The 23131-nt window shown below is 43.3% G+C and overlaps 1 protein-coding gene across 1 annotated transcript in view; it reads right to left on the reverse strand.

Annotated features, from left to right (window-relative positions):
- Nucleotides 1-23131, reverse strand: part of mpp7a (MAGUK p55 scaffold protein 7a) — a 158388-nt gene that overhangs the window by 49182 nt on the left and 86075 nt on the right. Inside the window, exons 6-8 of the mRNA XM_069667718.1 lie at nt 16830-16961; nt 707-788; nt 84-169 (exon numbers count right to left, since the gene is read on the reverse strand). Of these exons, the coding sequence (XP_069523819.1) occupies nt 84-169; nt 707-788; nt 16830-16961 (300 nt within the window). The remainder of the gene's footprint in view (nt 1-83; nt 170-706; nt 789-16829; nt 16962-23131) is intronic.

Below are 23131 nucleotides of genomic sequence, written 5' to 3' on the forward strand. Positions count from 1 at the left end.
CAGCTTTTGTGCTGAACATATCTTTAAACAGGCACACATGGGGCAGAATGCAGCCAGTCATATCACTGACCAGTGAGTCTCACCAGAATACGAATGATTTCCTCCGGTTTCTTGTCGTCCACTGGGATTCCATTGACCTCCTTCAGCTCATCTCCCACATGAATCAGTCCTACCACACACAAGCACAACATTTGCATATCTACGATCCCTCTGATAGTCCATTATTTACCGTCTTAATATAAGTGAGCTACTGTTTTAGTCAAGAGCTCGCACAGCCTGGAGATGTATACAGTGCACCAGATTAATGTTTATCGTCATGGTGGCATTCGGGATTGGAAAAGTATCAAAACGTTATTGTCGACACATGTGGAAATGTGCCTTTGGCCTCTCTGTGGCAGAGCTGAAAAACAGGCTGGACAAAATGAATACAAAGTCAAAACATGTGGACAACGAGCAGAGCTCCTCAGTGTACTTGTCATCCATGATCACATTTACAAAGTGGGAGATGACAGCGTATCACACGGAACTTGAGGGTTCAGATGCAGGGATGATTCCTGAAAACATCCCTTGTTTGTTGCACCCTGAATGCAATCCTCTTGTTTTATATAAATCACTGTCACACTTGGCTCCACACAGCAGACTCACAGACATACAGTATGTTTTAAATGACAAGATCACGCAAGAGAGGAAAAGAGGTAGAACTGACCGCTTCTGTCGGCTGCTCCCCCTCTCATGATCCGGGCCACGAGGATGGCTCCTGTGTGTTCATCACGTCTGATTGTTGCTCCCTACAAAACAATCAAAGAGAAACATTTAAAATAAGACAAACTGCATTTGAAATGATGGTAGCCAAAAATGAGGTAAAAAAAGAGGTACGATCGAAACACAAGGACTTAACTTAAACTGCACAGTGGATACTCACTGTTAACAAATTAACGGTATAAGAAAATATTAATCTGCTTGAGTGTATCAATACTGTGAATGGTGGAACTGTATGGATTTTCAGTAAAACTATATTTTTTTCAAGTGCCCATTCATTTGCACAAAAGACGTGTTACAGTGTTAGACACTAAAGGGGCTGTAATAAACAAGTATGCAGATCCGATCCCACTTTAAGAAAAATTACTCATATTTTCTCCTCATGTTTCTGTTTTCCTTAAATTAGATTTTTAAAAATCACGATATAAAACACTTTAAGAGCCCTAAACCCTAAAAAAACACTGGCATGGCATTTCCACTTCCTTGCTTTTGTAGGTGGTTGTTGGTGTTGGATATAACACAGTGAGGGATCATTTTAATGTGTTCGCCAATGGAATATTGTATGTAACATATATTATATATCCAAATAACCAGTATGGATCCAGTTGCATAGATTTCTTCAAACAAACTGAATCTAAATCACCCCGTTTCTGCAGTAGCAAGGGCAGAAGGCATGTCTTTACAAAAGAAAAGCTGGTCTAGACAGAGAGGGGTGAGGGCCGAGCAGGTACAAGACATAAGACTAAACACACACACACACACACACACACACACACACACACACACACACACACACACACATTTTCTCAAGACTTCCCTGCCCTCCTTTATGGGCTTGCTGCACAGCCAGAAAGACACATGGACAAGAGGATAGTGTTTCAGCTTCCATATTTGAAATGACAGTGTTCAGCAGTGATGCGTTTACCAGTAAACTTAAATAGCCATTTCCCAAATAAAACAATAGAACTAATGGGTGCCAACCTGTCACAGCCTTCCCACAAACACCGTTGAGGCACCAGGCTGACTGGGTTGTAGGATGGAATGGGATAGCCAACTGCACCCCAACGTGTGGTGTCATCCTACCTCAAGACTGAAGACCCGAAACCAGACAAATGCGTCGTCTAGTCGACACACAGTCTGTCGGGGCTGCAACTCATCCTTTCTCCTCTTCTAGCTGCTATTCCCATCATCCCCAAAAGATTGTTATTATTTCTGTTGTAGAAAAAAGCAGAACAGGCGTGGAGCCTTTCTCGTCCAGCAAAGGGCTTGGTTTATTTCAGCTGTCCTAATCCATTGCCGCCCAGGTGGACTGCTGGAGTACAACAACAGCTCGCCATGAGTCCCAAGGCTCCGGTTTGTGTCATTTTTATTGTTTGCCTTCCTCCGACAGGTCCAGAGTGGATCTGGCTACTACCATCGATGGGAAGCTCAGAGGGAGATATCTAAAGACCCCAAACTACTCAAAGACCAAAGGAGCCTCTGCTTTGTGCCACTTTGCTGATGCTATTAGCATGTCATCTTGGTTGTTTGCACGACCTATTCACACCTAATGGTTTTCCTCAGAGATAATGGTTTCCTCAAGGCCTTTAGCGTGTTGAAATGTAAACAAGGAAGGACACCAAGATAAGACAGTGGTGGGCCTACAGAGAGTTTTGGACCTAATAGAATAATTGGGCTCATTAAAGAAACTGGAGAGGTTGCAGTAGGCGAGAACAGAGTGGAGCAGGTCAGTAAGAGGGAAAGGCCCTGTCAGACCCAGGTGTCAGGGTCATGTATAACGTCTCAGTGTGACTTAAAGCAGCTGTCTGTGATGCAATGGCCCCTAGACAGAGAGCTGTGTGTGTCTAAAAGAATAGAGCGCTGCAGAGAAAGAGACAGACTGTGACAGACAACAGGTTGAGATGGGGAGTCTGCAGGAAGTCTCCGAGGAATATTCAGACATGTGGTCATTAACTTTCTCTCTCTACTTCTTTCTGAGCTGGCTGATGGCCAGTGGTCTGATGGATGTTTTTAGTGTGTCCCTTGGGGTCCCTGGAGGCTGGTGGCAGCCTAAAGGCTAACTAAACAGCAGAGAGGCAGCCGTGGACTCAGAGTCTGTGTGGACAATAGGCTGTCTGCACAGACTCCACAGACGCACTCTACACCGCACGTCTACAGCTATCTCTGGAATCTGCTCACATATGGTGCGTAGATATCGTGTTTTGACACATATGGCTTAAATCACACGTTGAAACCCTGGTGCCATTTAGAAACACCACTTTTACGACTTTTATTGCAAGTGGCAATGGTGATTATAGACCAGCACATTTAGCATGCAAACACGAAACGCCTGGGGTCATGAACCCCAGCAAGGCGATCATTTTATTCCCATTCAAACCACTACGTTTTCAGTGTTTACACACCAGTAGAGAAACAAACGCGAGTATCACTTCACAACTCTGCCAGTGCTTATTATCCTTTTACACCTTACTGACTCTCTACTAGAGGTTATTTTAAGCTGCAGTCATTTTAAGGCATACATTCTTTGTGATTCTGATCCAACCCACTGCCCTTAAACGTGCTGGGCCTACATAGGCCAGCCAAGACAGCAGCAAGGGAGTTTATGAAGGGAGGGGGAGCCTCATAATCTGGCCAGCCCGTGTCTGAACTCAGCTCTGCTTCGGTAGCCAAATGAGCTCTGTCCGATAAGAAAAGCTGAGAGAGGCCAAAACGCTCCAGTGGCAACGCGAGCGAGCCAGACTGCAGGGTAAGTGGAAGAACAGAGGAGAGTCGGGAGGGACATGGAGGAGGCGTATGGGGGGTAAATGAGTGGGGGTCAGGGTTGAAAGTCAGAGTGGGTGTGAGTGAGTGATTAGTGAGAAACACAAATTAAATGAAGGTGAAGCGTTCAAGTTTGAAAGTATAAAAATGGGAGATGGACTCAGGGCAACAATTAAAGAGGATGGGGCAGTAAGTGCGTTAGTAATAGCATTGTTGGAAGACAGAGACGTCCTTTACCCTCCTAACAAATACATCAGATTCAGGATTCTGCGTATCATACCAAGCGTTCCAATGATAAAAAAATGATAGATCATTTAAAGCTAAGTGGCAAAGTGAGCTCAACAGTACATCCTTGTGTGTTGTTATGTAGAATTAGGTAATGCGTTTTTAACTGTAAAGGTATCTTATATATTTGAAACATTTTGTTTGAACTATAGAGAAAAGGTATATGCTGAAGTATTTTTTGAACTACCCATTTATGTTGATATTGATTTTCTGATTCCTTACAATCAGATTTATCAACAGTTATTATGAATTCTGTGATTTTTTTATTCCTTTGTTTAATATTTGTTGCACTGCAGCGAGGCCTGTGCTATCACTTCTTATAATTGTATCATCTGTTTGTGCTAAACACCATGTGTCAAACTAATGAAATTAAACAATAATACATTTGTTAATTAATTTGACTTCCTTTAAAGAATAAAGACTATAACAATACTATGAAACACATGATTTTTAAATTGACACATCTTGGAATATTCACTCACTTTTCGCGAGCCATTCCTCCCTCTCCACCCAATTACAATCTTCAGTTCTCCCTCATTCTCTCAAACTTCCAGGGGTACATCAGCCCCTCTTGGAGACCTCACAAATTCTTTGGAAGCCTTGGGAGGCAGCTGGAACGAGGAGGACAAATCCAACCTCCTGAACTCAGCATCACCTCCCCCTGTGCCTTGATACCCTATGGGTGCTATCATCAGCATCCAGCCAAGCATGGCCACTAATGAGGAGTCCCTGCTCTGTTAAACAAATACATAAACAGTCAGGCAAAAACCTAAATAAGCTGCATGATGTGTGTGTGTGGGGGGGCATATGTAAGGAAGAACCATGGTAGGTAAAGACCCTCAAGCACCAGGATGGGCTTCCTGGGGTAGCAGCTAAGCATTAGCACGAGCTGATGGCTGGGTTTACACTGAGCCTTCAACGCCTACTGGCACATGGAAGCCATTTCAGACATTTCCTTGTGCATGAAAACAGTGCAGGAAGTCAGAAGGGGAATGTCAACGTCTGTCGAAGCACATCCATGCATGAGTGACGGCATGTGTAGGTGTGTTTTTGTATGCATGCAAGCTTGTCTATGTGTGTGTTTTTATGAGTGTAGCCGTGGGCTTCTACCTGAAGTCAGGCCAAACAGACCAAGAGAAACCTCAAAAGACGGCATGATTGATGCTGGACAGTCACTAAGCCTGATTAATGGGCTACGCTGTGTTAACAATTAGAGAGCGGGCGCCACTTAACCATCAAGTGGTTCAACTGCGCTTTAGCATGGAAAAAGATAGCATGGTGGGCACACAGGACGGAGAGAAGAAGGTATGTTAGTCGTCAGAGACTGATTTTCCCTTCCTGCTGTCGACCTTTGCTGTAGTTGGCATCAGATGGATATAAACTTAGACTCAAACTAGCAAGTTTGTTCTGAAATTTAAGTTGAAGGGCACAGACACATACAGTCAAAAATAGAGATTATAGGGAAGGTCAGCTTGGACTGGAGGGGTCCTTCTAGTTGTGGTCAATTAGTCATCAGTAAGGTGATCCCAAGACTTCTTCTACCATGATCAGCTCCATATGCAGCTGCTGCTCCCAGCTCTATCCCTCACATCCCTCCATTTCTAACACATAAATGCCTCCGATTGTTATTGTTGGGCCGGCCAAAAAGGCAACGGCTTCGTCTCTGCTGTATGATGAGGAGAACTGGAGCGACGCTTGTCCATATCAAGCCATCAGCCCTTCCCAGCGCATACAGTGGAGCAGGCATGCCGACATGGCAGCCGCATTAAGTACGTGATGACAAATGGCTCACACCTCATACAGTGCAGGAGAAAAGAGAGAAGAGGGACCAAAATTTGGATCAGCTCGAGTATGAGAGTGTGTGTTTATTAGAGGGAATGGAATGGAGGCAAGACTGTCCAGGGAACTGTCAGCGCACAGTAGTGCAATGAAACTCCAGCAGATAAGAGGAGTTAGACAAGCTGAATGTTGAATGTCTCATCACGTCAGCTTGTCTGGGATTGGCTGCTATAACCTTCTGGCAAGGTAGGTCTTTATGGGGCAATTACAGTGCCCTCTGGCTGATGGAGTGGATGGATGGCTGGATGACATGATGGAAGCTGGCGGGCTTGTACTCTGGTTGTATGGATGACGAGAAGGTTGGCTTGTTGTCTTGGCCTGGCTCATCACACGTCTCGAGGTCTGGGGCAGGCTATGTGTGGCCTGTCTATCGAGAGCCACATTGGAAAAGAAGGATCCTCGGATCTCTTTACCTTTGACACGACCACAACTAAAGCCACTCCACGAGTCCTAACCCGCCAGGGAAAACAAGCACGGTGCTCCATTTCAAACACGCGGCACTCGGCCCGTAACGACCATTCAAAACATCGCCCCGTGAACCGAACCGAACGCTGTAGCATTTGACAAACATTATTTCTCCCTCCAAATTGAGAGCGACAAGGGAAAACAAACACGAGTGGCCCGGGCCGAGAGGCCGATGTGTTTTGACATGATGTCACTTAACAGCAAAAGTGTAACAACGACAATAAACTCCTGCCGACTGCTCTGTTGACTGCTGTGTTTAGAGGTATAAATACAAGTGTAGTGGAAACATATGCTGGCATTCTTCACACCAGATGTCGACCATGGAAAAACCAAAATACAAAGTGGGAATGGGCCTCCTGGACATTAAAATACAATTACCTCCAATCATATCTGGTGTTGGAGTGTGTCATTTCATCTTACCTCACCGAGATGGCATAGAGCCCCCCACACATGACCGCTCCGCATATTTACGAGTTCTTACACAGACTCTGGTGCCGCTCAGAAACAGTCATATCATGGAATATTCAGTCACGATCAGAAAATCCATTTAGTGTTATGGTCACCTATAAAGATTAATACAGCCCTGTAAAGAATTAGCAGGAGCCCAGATGAAAATCGACATTATTGTTGCAACGAGGGAAAAAAAGAGACAAGGCACCTGAGGTTTTACGTCAAATGATTTTTCTAGTTGAGGCAACAGAGCTGCCGCTGCCGGCCGGTCCCCTCTGGGTGACCTGTTGCATGTCTTCCACCTGTTTTATTAAATCACTTGTGATTACAATGAATAAAAAGCTACTCCCCCTTCCCCACCCTACCCTTCCTCCCTCATTTCTCTCTCTCGTACTAAACCGGGCTCTGGTTTCCCTTTTTTATTTCCCTAACCCTGATCTTGACCTACCAGCCGTAATTAACAAGTACACTGAGAAAAAGGAAAATTGCAGGTCATTATTATGATAATTACGGTGAGCAGGAGCGATTCCAGGAGAAGCTGCCAGGTAATGTAATGCAGAGGGCCTTGTGACGGAACAGCTTACCTTCATTTGTCTTCCTCCACCCCCTCTTTCCTTTTCCTCCCCTGCCTCTTTAAACCTTAATGTTAGAGCAAGTCATTACCTATTGCTATGAAAACACACTTAGCAGCCCACCTCAGTACTTCAGACAGGTGCTGGTGATTTTGGGTGTGTGAATCTGTGTGGCTATCTCACCAAAAGCGTGTATTTGTTTCCATTTTGTCTGCATGAATCACCATGTAGACTGAGTGGAATTGCCGTCTCTTTGCTATAAGCCGGACGGTGCCAGATATTAAGTCATGATTTACTCTGTGTGTGTGTGTGTGTGTCTGCATGAGCTGTATTAGAGCATACAAAGAGACAGTTGTGTTGCAGAGAGGTCTATCACTGCTCTGGGATTGTTTAGTGTTTTCCCTGTCGTTATCCCGGGTAAAGAAAACAGCACTTTCACATGTCACTTCTCATTTCCAAAGCTGAGCTGGGAATCAGGGCCGCTGAGGAGCGACGCGGCCCCGACGACCAACAATGCCCGCATTCAGTCCTCCGAGCTTGCTGGCTGTCAGAACGCCGAGCGGAAAAGAGCAGGAGTGTGGGGATGTGTGTCCACGTTTATGATTACACATGATGGGAGGAAGACGTTTTATTTAAGAGGGCCGTGAGATTAGGATCAGGGAATGCTTCAGATGTGGGTTTGGAAGCCGTGCATGTTTTTACATTCACAACTCAACAGGCTGTAAGGGTGGCGTAACATCCTTTATGACTGAAGGTTGTACAAGCAAACTAATGGAACATACACGATTTGTGTTATTTGAAGTGATTATTTTTATACTAATTTGATAAAGTATATTGATTTGTAAAGTATATATTTGCTTGATTAACCAAAAACACTCATTCCTATTTGGACACTTCATTCCTACAACTTTTTTTTTTTTGCCTTTATGAGATTGAACAGCTGAAGAGAGACAGGAAATGTGGGGAGGAGAGAGTGGGGGATGACTTGCACCAAATGATCACAGACCGGGAGTCAAACCTGCGATCAGTGCGTCGAGGACTGCAGCCGAGGGCGGCGAGGGCTGCCTGCTCTACCAACTGAGCTAAACCAGCGCCACTACAAATTTTCTTAATTAAGATCCAAATATTTTGCATAAAGTTAATATAACATTCACACAAACTTGATTTAGATATAAAAACATATGTTCTTTACACAGAAAAGACATCTGCAATATTACTGCGAGAAGCTGTTCCAAGATAGACTCGACAATCGTGATTATAATACACCTCTGATGGTCATTGGTACTTTTTAAAGAATACATACAGAAAACAGGCACCTGTTTTTTGAGTCTTGAGTCTTTTTTTTTAAATTATAAAATATGACGTTTACACGTGTCAAGTGACTCTGATAACCAAAATACTGTAATGTGTGAATATAGCTGATTCTGTTTTCTTTCTTTGAGGCATCCTTTGACTTCCATACCTCATCTGCTCCTGATCCCCGGCACCTGTGGGCTGGCTTGTAAGGGACTTTGCCAAGCTCCTCTCTCCGGCATGGCATCAGCCGCCACTTTCTTTTTCTTTGTTTATTTGTTTGTTTATATTATTGTCAGTAAACTATGTTTTACTGATTGATGGTCTTTGACTCCTCTATGTTGCTTCCCCCGAGCCGGGGTCGTAACAAATACAAAAAGACATATACACGACAGCATCCTTTCAGCTATTATGTCATAAAGGTCGACCAAATAACTAGTTAGAGAAACAAGCCTGTGACCAATAAGGTGTATCTGTTTGAGAAGACAGCACTGCAGCATTGAAGAAATATTGAAAAGGACATTGTACACAACTTTGACGTTTACTTAGAGTCATCTGTAAAATAAACAATAAATGATTCAAAAGTTACAGATGGATCAAACTGATCAGCTCCAGTCATCATGGCTGGACAGACAATGTATGCGTTTAAGCTGCTGAAGAATATGTGCTTTAAAGGGTAATTCAGGTATTGTTAAACATGCACCTATTTGTACATATTTTGGGGTCTAAATGATTTGGAATTGTTCCTGTGGATTGCTACAGCCAGCAGCCCGGAGATGAGCTGTAATGGCTGTGACGTAGCCTAATCCTTAAGGGCAAAGGCGCGGATTTTGATCAAAATCTGTCCTCTAAGAAAGCTTGTGTTCTTGCCGCTGATTGGCTCAGATTGTTATGCTTATAGGCCTTAGTGTGGTCTAGCTGATATGTCAAAAAAACATTGCTCATCCCAATTCGACAGAGCCCTAAGACTTCTTCAAATAGCTTCTCTTGTCCAACCGACAGTCCAAAACCAAAAGACTTCATTAATTATTTTAACAAAAATGAAAGCAGAAAACCCTTTTACAATCAAGAAGCAGGAATATAACAATGACAGAAACCATCAATTGATTATCTTCATCAATTTAATTAATTATTTGTACCATTCGTTGAAGCTCTAACGTACATTCACACAAACAAAACCTTCACAAAACAGACAGCATCCATGCAATACTGCAAATGATATGAACCCAGAGCTGTGTTCGCACACGCAACATGACAGTGAGCGAGTCAACACCAGCAGTGCTCCTCACTTGTCTTGTGTTGTGGAGCGTGGTGCTCCATCTTCCTCTATGGCAGCTCCCCAGACACTGTGGCCTAATCCATCAAGTGAAAGATGAATTGCTTTTAAAGCACATGGGCCTAACTTTAAAACACTAACATGTGTGCTGTCTGCTTTAATCTCATTAGCTGCTCCATTAATTCCCAGTGTCATTACTTTCCCCTTGCTTTCCTCATCCTGATGTAAACAGACAATAGTAAAGTCGCTTTTCTTTCAAGCACATACATAAATCTCGTGTCTGCCTTTGATAACTGTGTCAATCAAGAAGTTCTCCACAAGGTCACAAAGAATACTCAGACTTAAGTCATTGTGAACTTGGTACACATTCACACCAGCACCGTTTAAATACGTCCATTTAAAAGCATGCCGGCTGAAAGTATCTGAAGGAATGTGTTTGTGAAAGCTTCCAGACAAATGAATCACAGCAGCCGCGATCTGACCGTCCTAATTGTGTCAGAGAGGAGAGGAGGCCCGTCTGCCACAGATGAGAAAAGCATGGCATGTCAAGTTGCCAATTGCTCATTCCAGCGACAGCCATTCATGGAAAACTGAGTTTGTCACAAACCGAATCGATCACCAGACTTTCCTGTCTTGTCGCAATTATCGACTCACGTATTAAGTAAAGAAAATCCACCAACATCAATCATGCAGTTGGACTTTTTACAGTAATAATGTTGGAAATGTCAGCTGCATTTGTAGGTAGAGCAACTACTATAGCTTTGAAGTTGTGGTTCTATAATGAGAAGTCCAGCCGAGCCGCTGGTATCAAGTGCGGGGGCGGCTGGCAGGCCAGGGCCAGTAGTGGTATAGTTGTATTGATTGCTTCAAGCTGGTGCCAGGCAGGATACTATGTTGGTTTACAATGCCAACGAGGTGGCGCAGATCCTGAAGTCTACAATTTCCATTTAGTTGCAACCAGTGACACCAAGCTCTGAAGGGAAAACCAATCCTGTGTTTAAAACAGCGCAGAGCAGAGACAAAAAGGGAAGAGGAGAGAGATCGACCCTGACATTGATTCTGTCACATTCCTGGCACTGGAATTATTATGGATGCTAATGATGCCTAACAACCTGGGATTGAACGGTTGGAGGATAGTGTCAATTTTACACAAGTAATAACAATTTGGCACAAACAGAATGTAAAACGGTGCATAGAAACTATACTCATGAACAACAGGTGTCCGTACAGGCCCAGCAGAGAATGGAAAAGGGGAAAACCTTTACTTGAAGGACAGTGACACACACAATGATTAACCTCTTAAAAGCCTTAAATGCCTTTTACATCATCTCCAATAAAATGTATTACCAAAAATTTAAATACACAAGAATGAGCAGAGAAATGGGCCTGATGGCAAAAGCAGATGAACAAATTAGTGAGTGGAAGCGAGAGAGACGGAGTAAGAGAACGATGGCGTGTAGGAGGACGACTGAAGATGAACTGAGTGGGAGAAGTGAATGAACGGCAATGAGAGCCAGCACCGACTGAGTGTCACTGAGCGAACCTACAGGGGACGTATTAAACGAACGGGAAAACAGCGGGACATACACGGCGAGGATCTCTGCTTGTCTGCTATTTACATCTGCGTCACCGGGCACAGAGAACATCCAAATGAGAGGAACAGAACCGGCCACAGCAGGCATGTCAGCCTCTAATGTTCTCACATCATAGTAATGGTCAGCCCGAGAAGCTGTGGTGAACCCTTCCGTGGGCGTTTGAAATCGTCTTTTTTTGCAACTTAACACATTTTTTGTGCCTTAAAATCAGTTTTTTCCAGAATGCTTTGGGACAAAGAGATGTCCCTGAACCAGAAGTCCACACTATGATGATTACAAATAGACAACATGGGGCTTAGCACTATTTACATCGATCAATCCATTCATCTTCCCAATATCTGAGCTCGGTTCAACTTGGCAGCATGCTAAGCAAGTTAGTCCAGACATTCCTCACCACCTGCAACTTATTCCATTTCTCCTGGCATTCCCAGGCCAGATGAGATTCCCCTTCAGCCTGTTCTGGGCCTCCACGGGGTTCCCTATTTGGACATGCCTTGAAAATCTCCAACGGAAAGCCCCTAGGAGGCATCCTGATCACTACCTGAACCACCTCAGCTGACTCCTTTCAGTGCAAAGGAGGAGAGGAGAGGAGATTAGTAGATCAACTGGAAATCTCTCTAATTAACAAATATTTAAGCTTCACACCATGAATTGTTTTGGGTGGATATTTTTCAAGCCCATGTATAAGGCTTCTTTCTAAGCCCTCCACGCTCCTGGCTGGGGAAAAACGAGTTGTGTAACACCAGTCCATTCTGGCATGGTCCAACTATTTATCTACAATTCTCTTATTAATCAGTCTGGACTAACGCCTCTTCACCTGAGGAAAACCTCACCAGCATATCAGCTGCACTGCCACATACTCAGCCCTGAAATAACCCCCATCAGGGTCTAATTTAGACCCCAACCAATGTGTTCTGAAACCCTATCCAAAGTAGCACATTCTTTCAATGAAAAGACATGGCTGAGCTGATGTTCCTGTATGCACGCACATGTTTATTCTGCTCTCTAATTATTTAATTGTGCTGACACTTAAGAAAATAAATCAGCTGGACTGGGAGAGCAGGGAGGGCGTTCAACTGAAAAAAGGGCAACAGAAGAAGAAGAAGGAGAAGGAGAGGGAGGTAGTCCTGCCAGTTATTACAGTTTCACCTTAATGTGGTATGAAGTAACACTGTGAGAAATGATAGCAATTAATCAGAGCTACTGAATACAATCCACTCAACTAATCACAATTAACTTAATGGATGAGTCACAAGGAAAAAGGCCGGTGTGCTAACTACAGCCTACTCCATACAACATCCACAACTACAGACTGAGACAAAGGCAGACAGAGAAAAAGGGAACGAGAAAATAAAAGAGAGCTAAGTAAGAAGAGACGAAGAGGAAATTAGATCTTCTACAGCCGCGTTGTTATGATGTCAAGCTTAAGAATTTCAGGCTGATTATATGAAATTGCGAGTTAAAGGGCACATCTAAATCAATTTGTTGCAGCAGTGAATGAGGAGCCTGCACAATCAGATGGTTTTTATTGGTAACTGGAATGGCTGTGACTTCACCATGAGCGTCTGACCCACCGGCCCTTTCCTTAATGGACGTTCTAATTGTTCATTAGGGTCAGTTTTCTTTAAAGATGTGCAGGATGCCAATTGTCATTGGGGCAGAAGTAACCTACAAATTGACTGTCAAATGATATGGCCACAAAATCAGAAACACATCACCACAACAAATGACAAGGAGCCATGACTGTTAAGGACCATTAGGGCCATTTAAAACTAAGTGCAAACCTTTGACTATGTCCTTTATGGTCAATTAAATTATTGATTTATATGCATAGCAGCAAATTGTGTGATGTATCCAAACTCGAGGTCCAAAATGACAGACCCAAATGGATCGAGAAGAATGTCTACAGATCAAAATGGACCTGATATTTTTTAAATATAACTGACTACTTTTTTCTCTCTATATTACAGGCCTGGTGAATCTGTCAGTGGAGGGAATCCAGATTTGTACTGCTTTAATGGTTTATTATGTTGGACACAACATAAGCTCTGACCTCTCTTATTCGATATATTTAATAATGTCTAATAATGATTCAGATGTTTCTGTTGATTGTATTTTGTTCTGTTGTAATCATGGACCCACAGTTACACAATGGAATACAAACATGACCCGTCTAGTCATCGTGAAATGTGGACTCCGACCTGTTTGGTGTCCACGTTCGCCCATAAAGACCCCTGATGAAAACATCAATCGTCCAAAAGTTGTATGACAAGCAGGTTCTGAAGTGACATGGCAGTATAGTACTGCTGTCGGTTGTTTGCATTTGAGGAGGTAAGTTTAGTGACACCTTTATGACATGTACAATAAAAGAACAAGAAAGCTACGTGATGCTAAATGTCAGAAGCAAACCAAAAAAAGATTCATGATTCAGTCTAAAGAGTAATGTGTATTCACAGGTTTCTTATTCTTCTGCTGCAAATCCTGTTTGAAATATGCAGCTGACTGTGTGACTGGTTAATGTGCATCACATGATGAATTACGGAGCATAATTTAGGTGTAAAAAGGCCTTTAGCTACACAGTAGTGTAAAGTAGCCATCCTAGAAGTCTAACTTTTTCTCTCAGGTTCCAACCACCATCATTCCCACAGGAATGACATGCACGTGTTGCTCACATGGAATATATTAATTGTTCTGTGTTCACAAGACAGAACAGAGTCAAAGTTCTGGCCGTAGGTGTGTGGACACAAATTGGATAATGGAAGATGCAAGCCTTTGTATAAGGTTTAAAACACAACGAAGCCAGAACAGATGATCTCGTTTTAACATTCTGCGGTCCAAAGTTTCTTTGTGACCCAAGTTATACATACAAGAGCCTTACACTTTTCTCACTTGTGAAGGGAACTTCAATTAAGGAATTGCAGTTGAACGCCTCTGCCAACCATTTACAGTTTACATATACCCATGTGTTTTTCACAGAAAGATAGTGGAACTATTGTCTATTGTCTTAGACATTTAAAAGAATGGGATGAACACTGACCTTTGAATCTAATCAATGAATCATTTGTACCATATTTGTATATATTCCATGAAGGCCTTCCTTAGATATTCTGTTCACAAGATTAGGGGCAGAAATAATGGCTAGAAATGTGTTTTTATATGACATTATGATGTCACAGTTCAATTCAATTCACAGAAATTCTTGATCTATCAATCTAGAAATGTTCATGAGACTGAGATTAGAATTTTCTTTGTGAAGAGGTGAAGATATTCCCTCCAAGAGTTCCCGAGCGACAGATATAAGGACTGACAATCCAAACATATAATACATATAGCCACGGCTGCGTCAGTGCAGAGGCCCTGCAGTAGAATCCCACTGCTGTCCACACCACGGTCAGGCCAGAATTATAGCCCCAGGAGATTATGGGCAGCACATGTGCCCTGTGGGTCCAATGGGAGGTGAGATGGAAGCTTACATGAAATAAATTCCCCCACAGCAGTACGTTGAAACGTTCTTCCCCTTACTCCAACGTGTAAGAACTCAGCTTGATTTGGTTTTCCCACTGCTTTGTAATAGTTGCAAGGGAATATTGTTTGGCTTTAGCGGTTGTCTAATGCAAGTTGGAAGTTTTAATGACTTCATTTCCTGCTGTAAATGAAATTTTGTAGCCAGGAGTGAGCGTAGTTAAATATACTGGAAGAAATCTAAGCTGCCATTGCAATAATATTGGTAATACTAATGATTTATTGTAATTAAAAGAACCTCTTTTAAATTGGACGAGTATTTTTAAACCGACCAAGCGTTGACCCCTGAAAGAACACTGGAGGCACAGCACCTTCTCTATTTACATACAGTGACTTCGGAACACACAATAACCACTGTGCACCCATAACCCATAAACTGAGTAGCTATATTACTACAAAAACATATCCTACATAATTAACACCTTCAATACTGTACAATAATATGCAATATCACACATCGTAAATGTGTGTTTCAGATGTTCTCAGCAGCCAAATCATTGAGACAAGAAAGAATCAAGTCATGTAATGGAATAACACCAGCCAGATGATTAAACTGACCGGGCGGGTGTAAATCACATTATGGTTTCAGGGAATGAGTTCCAACATCAGACTCCGGAGAGGCTGGAGCAGGAAGCGCCCGCGACACTGTGGGTTGCGAGAGGGAGCGTGAATTCCTCCAAGCCACATTATTACGTTCAGCAGCTCCACAGAACATGCAACAGGGCAAAGACCCAAATATGGCTTAGGTGTGTTCTCCTTCCCCCCGGGGTGTGGTGGGAGTGCGCCGGCCTGGAGCCAAGACGGTGGTCAGGGTGAAAACCACAAAATGAAAATAGAGGCGGCTGAGGCCAGGGCATGTCCGGCATGGATCAAAGATGGGCGTGGCCTCAGGGCACAACAAAGTGCTACGATGACAGATAGAGGTCTTTGAGAGGCCAGTGAGGACTTGAGTAGGGGAGTGTTTATGTGTCGCAGAACACTGAGGTCAAACTGAAGAATTAAGGAAGCGAAACCACAGCAAAACAGAGATAATTATGCACCGAGCTGAAAATATAAAAAGGTACGTGATGCAACGAAAACCTGTGGCAATTGGTGGGGTTGGAGAAGCCAAATCCCAAATGTGCCTTATTAGCTGACAAGACCAAGGGAATGCAAGGAATGGCATCCATCAGACAACACATACAGCAACCACGGATGCCAGGTGGTGGAGGCAAAGTGAAAAAGCAGGTCAGGATGTCGCTGATGTACAGTTGGGGCCCCAGGCTGGGACAGATTGGTGGTTGTTGTCGTCTGGGACGATGTCTGGAGAGCATGTGCATGAAGCATGTTACAATGAGGGAGCAACACTGACCAGTACAGAAAAGGAAGCCGTTTGCAGACACTGAGCCTAGACTGGCTGAAAATACTCATGGCCAAGAGCGGGGTAATTGTGGACGTTTCGGTGAGCTTACAACTTCAAGGTTGTGGGTCAGATTCCCACAGGCAAAAAACCGCGAGAGCATGTATGGTATTGGCCTGACTTGTGGTGTGGCTACTGCTTTCAAACAGGAAGTATTCCAAAATTCAGTGATTTATAAACAAAGCATAGAAAGCAGGATTTTACTGATAAAGATGCAAACCATGAAAAATGAAAGTCTTCTCCGAGACAGCATGATGTTCATTTTGGAAATGATGCTTCTATTTCAAAGTTAAATTGGTAATAAAGTAAAGGCCGTTCTTTAAGGCTAGACAACCATGGCAACTTGTCAACCTGTTTGACAAGTTCCTACAATTATCCTCACCTCTGGCTTCAAAAAATGAAGATAAGGGCCAACATGCCAGATTTAAGGTTTCAGAATTGTATTGTGTAAACCAATGGGTCACATCAGGATGCCTTACACCCAGATACATACTTGCTTACAATTTGTTAACAACCCAAAACCATCTTCCAAACTTTTGGGAGGTGCAGAAAACCATTTTATACTTTACTAGAAAACATAATTTCTGAGGGTCACAGTAGAGAAAGTTACTTACAAGAGGCTCCTTGTTTTTGACCAGTCTTATGATTTTCACCGAATCCTCATCATCGTCGAGGTCTTCAGGCAGCGGAGGTAGTTCAGGGTCGTAACTCTTCTGGGCAACAGTGTCATGGACGGACAGAAGACTCTAGAGAAAGGAAAGGGATGGATTGGAGGAAAGAAACAAGAAGCCCAGGTTATCAATCAAATCATAAAGGCCTTAGCTTTACCTCGCTCTAATTAGCTAAATAAAGTGTAGCAATACATGCTATCAAGGGTCCAATCCATCATTTCTTTCTATGAGCAGGGCAGAGAAAATACAGAGACTGCAGGGAGGATGGTTATATATTGGAGTGTCTCCCTCAAGTGCTGGGTGATGGATTTAAAAGCATTCAGAGCCAAAGCTTGTAGCTACATGGGTTAATTGTCATTAGGCCCATATTCTCCTTCCATACATCTCTCTGATTAAAGGCAACCGCCCTGGACCACTGCTAAGCACAACCTGCGAGCGAGAGAGTGGGGGTGGCAACCTTGGCCACCCTTTTTAGTCCCGATGTTTTCCAGGGCCGGCTTGTGAATGCTCAGAGAAGCAATGTTCTGCACTGTTGGGCGGCAAGCTCAAAGTAATGAAGTTCTCAGTCGCCTCAGATATTTCACACGTTCACGAGCAGACATTAAAAAGAGACGATACGCAGACAAGAATGATGCCATTGAGACATTCATTTTTCAAACTATTTAACGACTCCATGTCCAGAACCGAGATGCAGCTGGACGCGTGCTGCTTTTTCCGTGGTTTAGGAGGGGAGAGAAAAGTGAGAAAAACATCTTCCACGCCATCTGCCAGACAAAAGTAGAGAGAGAGAGAGAGAGAGAGAGAGAGAGAGAGAGAGAGACACACAGAGAGAATGATATGCTGAGAAGAGGAGCAGTGTGTTTTATGACATGGGAGCATGCTGCAGTACAGCGTTCAAGATGTTGCTAACTGGGAGCAGATGAGAGGAGGAGACACAACTGGAACTCTGTGGCTCGAATCCACCGAGAGACAAGCTGACCAACACACACACAAATGCACCGACAGAGTTTTTATTGTCTACCTGTGAGTGGAGCTCGAGCAGTATAGCATTTTGAGAAAGATAACAATACCAGCTTTAGAGGGGGAAAAAATCTTTATGGATACAGAAGGCAATATGGTAAATATTTTAGCTGGAAATAATATTCTCTGTGCCTATGCAAAGGTTTTTCAGAAGGCTGCTTTCTTAAACAAAAAACAACTGATGGCAATGACCTAAGTGCCAATTTACAAACAGGATCTATGCATTCATAGCATACATAATTTGGGGTTCAGTGTCCTGCCCATGGACACTCCAACATGACTCAACATGTGACTGTATTAGTCAGGGATCGAACCCCCAACCCGATGATTTAGAGATGACCAGCTCTACCACCGAGCCACAGCCGCCCCGGTACACCCTGGACTGATCTCCAGTCAATCACAGGGCTGACACATAGAGACAGACAACCTTTTACACTCACATTCACACCTACGTGCAATTTAGAGTCACCACTGAAGCTAACGAGCATGTCTTTGGACTGTGGGAGGAAGCCGGAGTACGAGGAGGTAGCTCACACATGCACGTGGAGAACATGGAATCTCCACACGGGAAGGCCCTATGCGCTTGACCCAGGATTCAGACTAGGAACCTTCTACCTGTGAGGCGACAGTGCTAACCGCTGCACCACCGTGCAGCCCCGTGATTCTACTTACTGACAGTTATACATTTTAAAGCAGTTGTAGTGTAGACCACAGTCTGTTTAGCTGACCGATATATCAGTCGGACTCTACCTGTGAGGACTGTTTCTTTCTATACGTTCCCTTAGTAAAACTCTGTCCCTAAAGAAAGATTCTGCTGATTACAATGTGGAATTTTTGGTTTAAGTCGTCATTCCTACTTACATTAATAATATTGTACTTTGGCCTGCGTTTAAACAGTGCAGGCTATTAATTGCAAAGATGTAGAGCTTAGCGGTGGATGTTTATATTATATATATATATATATATTTCTCTTTTAAATCAATGTGATGAGCATGAAAGCATAAACATGATATAGTGCATAGAAACAAACACCAAAACTGAGAGATTAATAGGAGGCTGAGGAGATGGAAGACTCTCCACTTATTTATTTTTACTTATCCATTTAGATTTATTTTTTCTTTTGATTCATCTATGTTAACTATTCCCCTTTATATTGCCATGAACCATTATGGCCCATCATTCCCCATCTTTTTCTCCCCTAAAATTTTCTCTTATCTCGGTTCTGTCCATTATGTGATTAAGGCCTAAATTACCCTCCAAACAACTTAAAAATGAAATTCCAGATGTAAATGGTTGAGATCTAAGAATTTGGTAACAATCTAATCTTGATAATAACCATAAATAAGGCTTTTACTGAAACTATCCCACAGACCAAGCAGATTTAACAAAACTTCCAGGAAACACACAGTTAATTCCAATATGTTATCTTTTGCATCTTTCCTCACAGAAACTCTCTTCTCTTCCTGATACTCTCCCTTCTCCTTGTTTGCGCTTCTTCATTTTTATCTTTCATGTAATTTTTTGCCAAAATGTTCCCAGCGTCATTTCTCAGAACAGGCCTAACAATGTGTTCCTGGCTTTCATCTGCACCGTACATAAACACACTTTGTGTTGTACTGTTTGTCTGGTGATGCTGTCAATATGTTTTTGAAATATTCTGCTGGAATGCTGGATACGAAAACTGTTTGCAGATGAGGACAATAAAAAGTAAACTGAATGGGAGAGGGATAATAAACCTGTGCTCCACGTCACAACCTGGATATTGTGATTATAGCACCTTGTCAAGGCATGCAGACGGAGGATGGAGAGTTCATGGTTCTGATACTTTTACAGAGCTGTAGCCAGTGAATGAAAGTAGCCCTCATTCAGAGCTGCAAAAAATATCACAAGGCAAATATTTACAGAGGAATGCTTCTGACTATGTAGCAGCCATCGCTCGCTCGGTTTTCTTTACCTTCTTTTCCGTTTTTTCTCCCACAGGGAGTATGAGAAATACAATTCTGATTTAGCCTTGTATCAAATTTCCCGAAAACATCCTTTGGTGAATGTTGGCCTGTGCAGTAACAGCTCAGAGAGCTGAGTTTGAGGTTGATACATGTGGTGCTGTGGCTCTCTTTATGGTGTTTGACTGCCAGTCACAGCACCTGATCTGGGTCGCGACAACATGTGGGTCAGCCAGGCGTCCATCAGCCTCTCAGCAGGGTGGGACACCATGCAGAACAACAGACTACTTTGCTGAGGCAGTGCAGCTTTGGTCCTTACAATGAGACTGTAGTTTGGCTCATAGAGTTTGTCGAAGAATCCATTAAATGCTAAATTAATCTACAATTAAAAAGTAAATTCATGTTAATAAGCGATTCACGTCTTTTTGTTTTGTTTCTCTCTTCAAACATGTTTTTTGTTGCTCGTTTTATATCCTTTTTCTGATATTACCCTGTGCAAATAAAAGTCTAACTCAACATGAACTGAATATTGTTACAAAGTTAAGAGGACTTCCATAGAATTTTCAGCGTGCTCTTTCTCTACGTTCACATTTCCTTCCTATACTCACCTCAACCTTTCCTCCACTGACCTGCCAGTTGCTGTTTCCTCTGAACTCCATCCATCAGGCCTAATATCCTGACCTGTGAGTGTCCTCTCGTCTGTGGCACTTCCTTAAATCTGGCATTGCTCCCCAAACCGCCACATTCTCCCCCATGGCCGTGCCTAACAACCCGTAACAGAGCCACAGCTAATTCCTTGTAAAAACTTTCTAGGAAGTAGCAAAAACAGCTGTATGCTAATAGACAGCACATGGTACATGGCCTGGCTGGTGACCGTTGACATGTGAGAACAACTACACAGGTAGAACGGAGGTCTGTGTGTGGAAGCTTTCTTCCTGGGCTGATATGAGTCAGTGGGTCTTGTTATGCCTCAGTGTCAGTGGGTTAGCCTCCTAATCAAATCTAGAGCTATATCCTTGTGTAGGCCTCGAGCTGAGGAGGAGAGTGAGAGATGGAAAGAAACATGAAGGGAAGCGAAACCACCCTTGTTTTCCAGGTATCCCGTCCTTCCTCGGTTCGTGTGTTTGTGTTCATTACGCATAATAGGGATCCTAGAAAAACAGATCACTGAGCTTGACTAAATAAACCTGCTCGTACATTCCTGGCATTGGCCTCTCATTAAAGCCCCTCGGTCCTGTCACCGGCGCACTCCTTTTTCAGCCGGTGGTTCTGGATCTGTGCAGGGTAACTGCACTCCCCCAGGCGGGACGGATCCTGCTGCGAGTGAGGCGCTGCTGTAGACCAGCTGGGATTTGACACCCACCCTCTCTGTAAGCCTTGAACCTCAGCACGCACCGCCCCGAGTCAAACACATTCTCTGAGCTTGTAGACACCTACCTCCGTACACGCCGACGGAAACAGCCGGCCATCATAATTGGCACTTTCATCACTGTCAATATTAGTCTTGCAGAGGGGGGCTAAAACGGAGGAAAGTTGTTTTCTCATGTGTAAATCGTAAAAGAGAACGTTTGAGGCAGACAAGGAAAGCAAGAGAAGAGAAAGAGAGAAGGGAGTTTTAAAGAGCCTGATTTATAGCCCCACCCTAGGAATGGATCATTTCAGCCATAATTAAGAGTGATACAGTTACTATCGCACACAGACGCCATTCAAAGGCAGCAGCCATCTGCTTGTATTTTACACCCCCGGCCCCGTGATTTACACTGGGGCTGGCTGGTACGGTATCAAGTGCCCTGGAGGACAGATGGAGAGAGAAACAGAGACAGAAACTCTTAATATGTTATTCTTGAAGCCCACATGCTGCCAACAAGTATGAGACACAATGACAGGAAAACATCAAGCACGAGTCAAAGCCGTCCCAACAAAGTAGGATGCTTGAGCTCATCTATTGTTGACCAAGTGTTCCTGCTGAAGCCAGCGGGAGAGCTGCTTTTTTTAGGCCCAGGTGCTCAAAACTTCAGCAAAATGCAAGAGTGAGGTCAGTGAGCAAGAAGACAAGCTGTGTGCAAGTGTTTGAACAAAAACACATGTCAATCACTCACCCTGACAGCTCCAGGTATGACGCTTTCCTTCAAAAATGGATATACTTCAGCTTGTGGCAACTAACAAAGGTTTTTTAAGCTATTATTTGAATCATTGTATATGATCTCATTGGAGGGATTTGATGTAAAGCAATGTCAGGACACACTAATGATGCCTTTTTGTATCAGATGGAAACTGATTCCCATTTAGGTAAATTAATCTTTGTTGTAATATAGATAAATAATATAATTTAGGGTCCCTCAGTTTGCCTCAGTGGTGTCTGAGCTTCAGTAAAGGAAGCTGTAGCCAAATACTTTCCATTGTTTGGTGAGGAAACGTTTGGCTGACCTTGTTCTGCACTGTAGTGGAGGTCGAATGAGCAGCGTGTGGAGAACAGAGCGACAGCATTGAAGAGAGTAAATACAAAAAGAGTGACGACAAGTAAATATTGGAGACGCTCATCCTGAGCAGAAGCCGGAGATGATTTGGTCCTGGTGGGGGGCAGCACAGTTTACACAGCATTTATAAGTCAGATCTATTTCTTTCACAGATGTCAGGGGTGTTGAGTTGCTCCATAATCTCAATTAGAAGTTGAGTGGTTCGCTGTCATTGAGGTATGAGCTTTAAGAGGGCTGAAGGGTCCGCTGTAGTGTTTGCAGTGGCCATAACTTGTATTAAAAGGGAATTGCAGTGCTTTTAAACCTGGGTCATATTAAGTTTTAAAGGTAAGTGTAAATGGTTGATCATGGCATTTTAAATGATCAGTTCGGATCCAACAAAATATTAGTGTAACACACAATGACACAAGGATAACTAACTGATCGTGGCAGAGAGCAATGTAATGACTGTTTGTGGTTAAAAAAACATCTTAATCTTCATCTTGTCAGCTGTAAAAACACAAATATTAGTGGAAATACTTTGAACGCATACACCTACAAAGATTATGTCAAAGCCATCCATCCATTATCTATACCACTTATCCTGTTCAGGGTCGCGGGGGGGGCTGGAGCCTATCCCAGCGGTCATTGGGCGAGAGGTGGGGTACACCCTGGACTGGTTGTCAGTCAATCACAGGGCTGACACAGAGACAGACAACCTTTCGCACTCACACCAACAATTGGTGACAATTAAGAGTCACCAACGAACCTAACCAGCATGTCTTTGGACTGTGAGAGGAAGCCGGAGACCCCCGAGAGAACCCAC

This window comes from Semicossyphus pulcher, unplaced genomic scaffold (genome assembly GCF_022749685.1).
Source record: "Semicossyphus pulcher isolate SPU_LCO1_2020_fin unplaced genomic scaffold, fSemPul1.0.p SCAF_18, whole genome shotgun sequence".
NCBI lineage: Eukaryota > Metazoa > Chordata > Actinopteri > Labriformes > Labridae > Semicossyphus > Semicossyphus pulcher.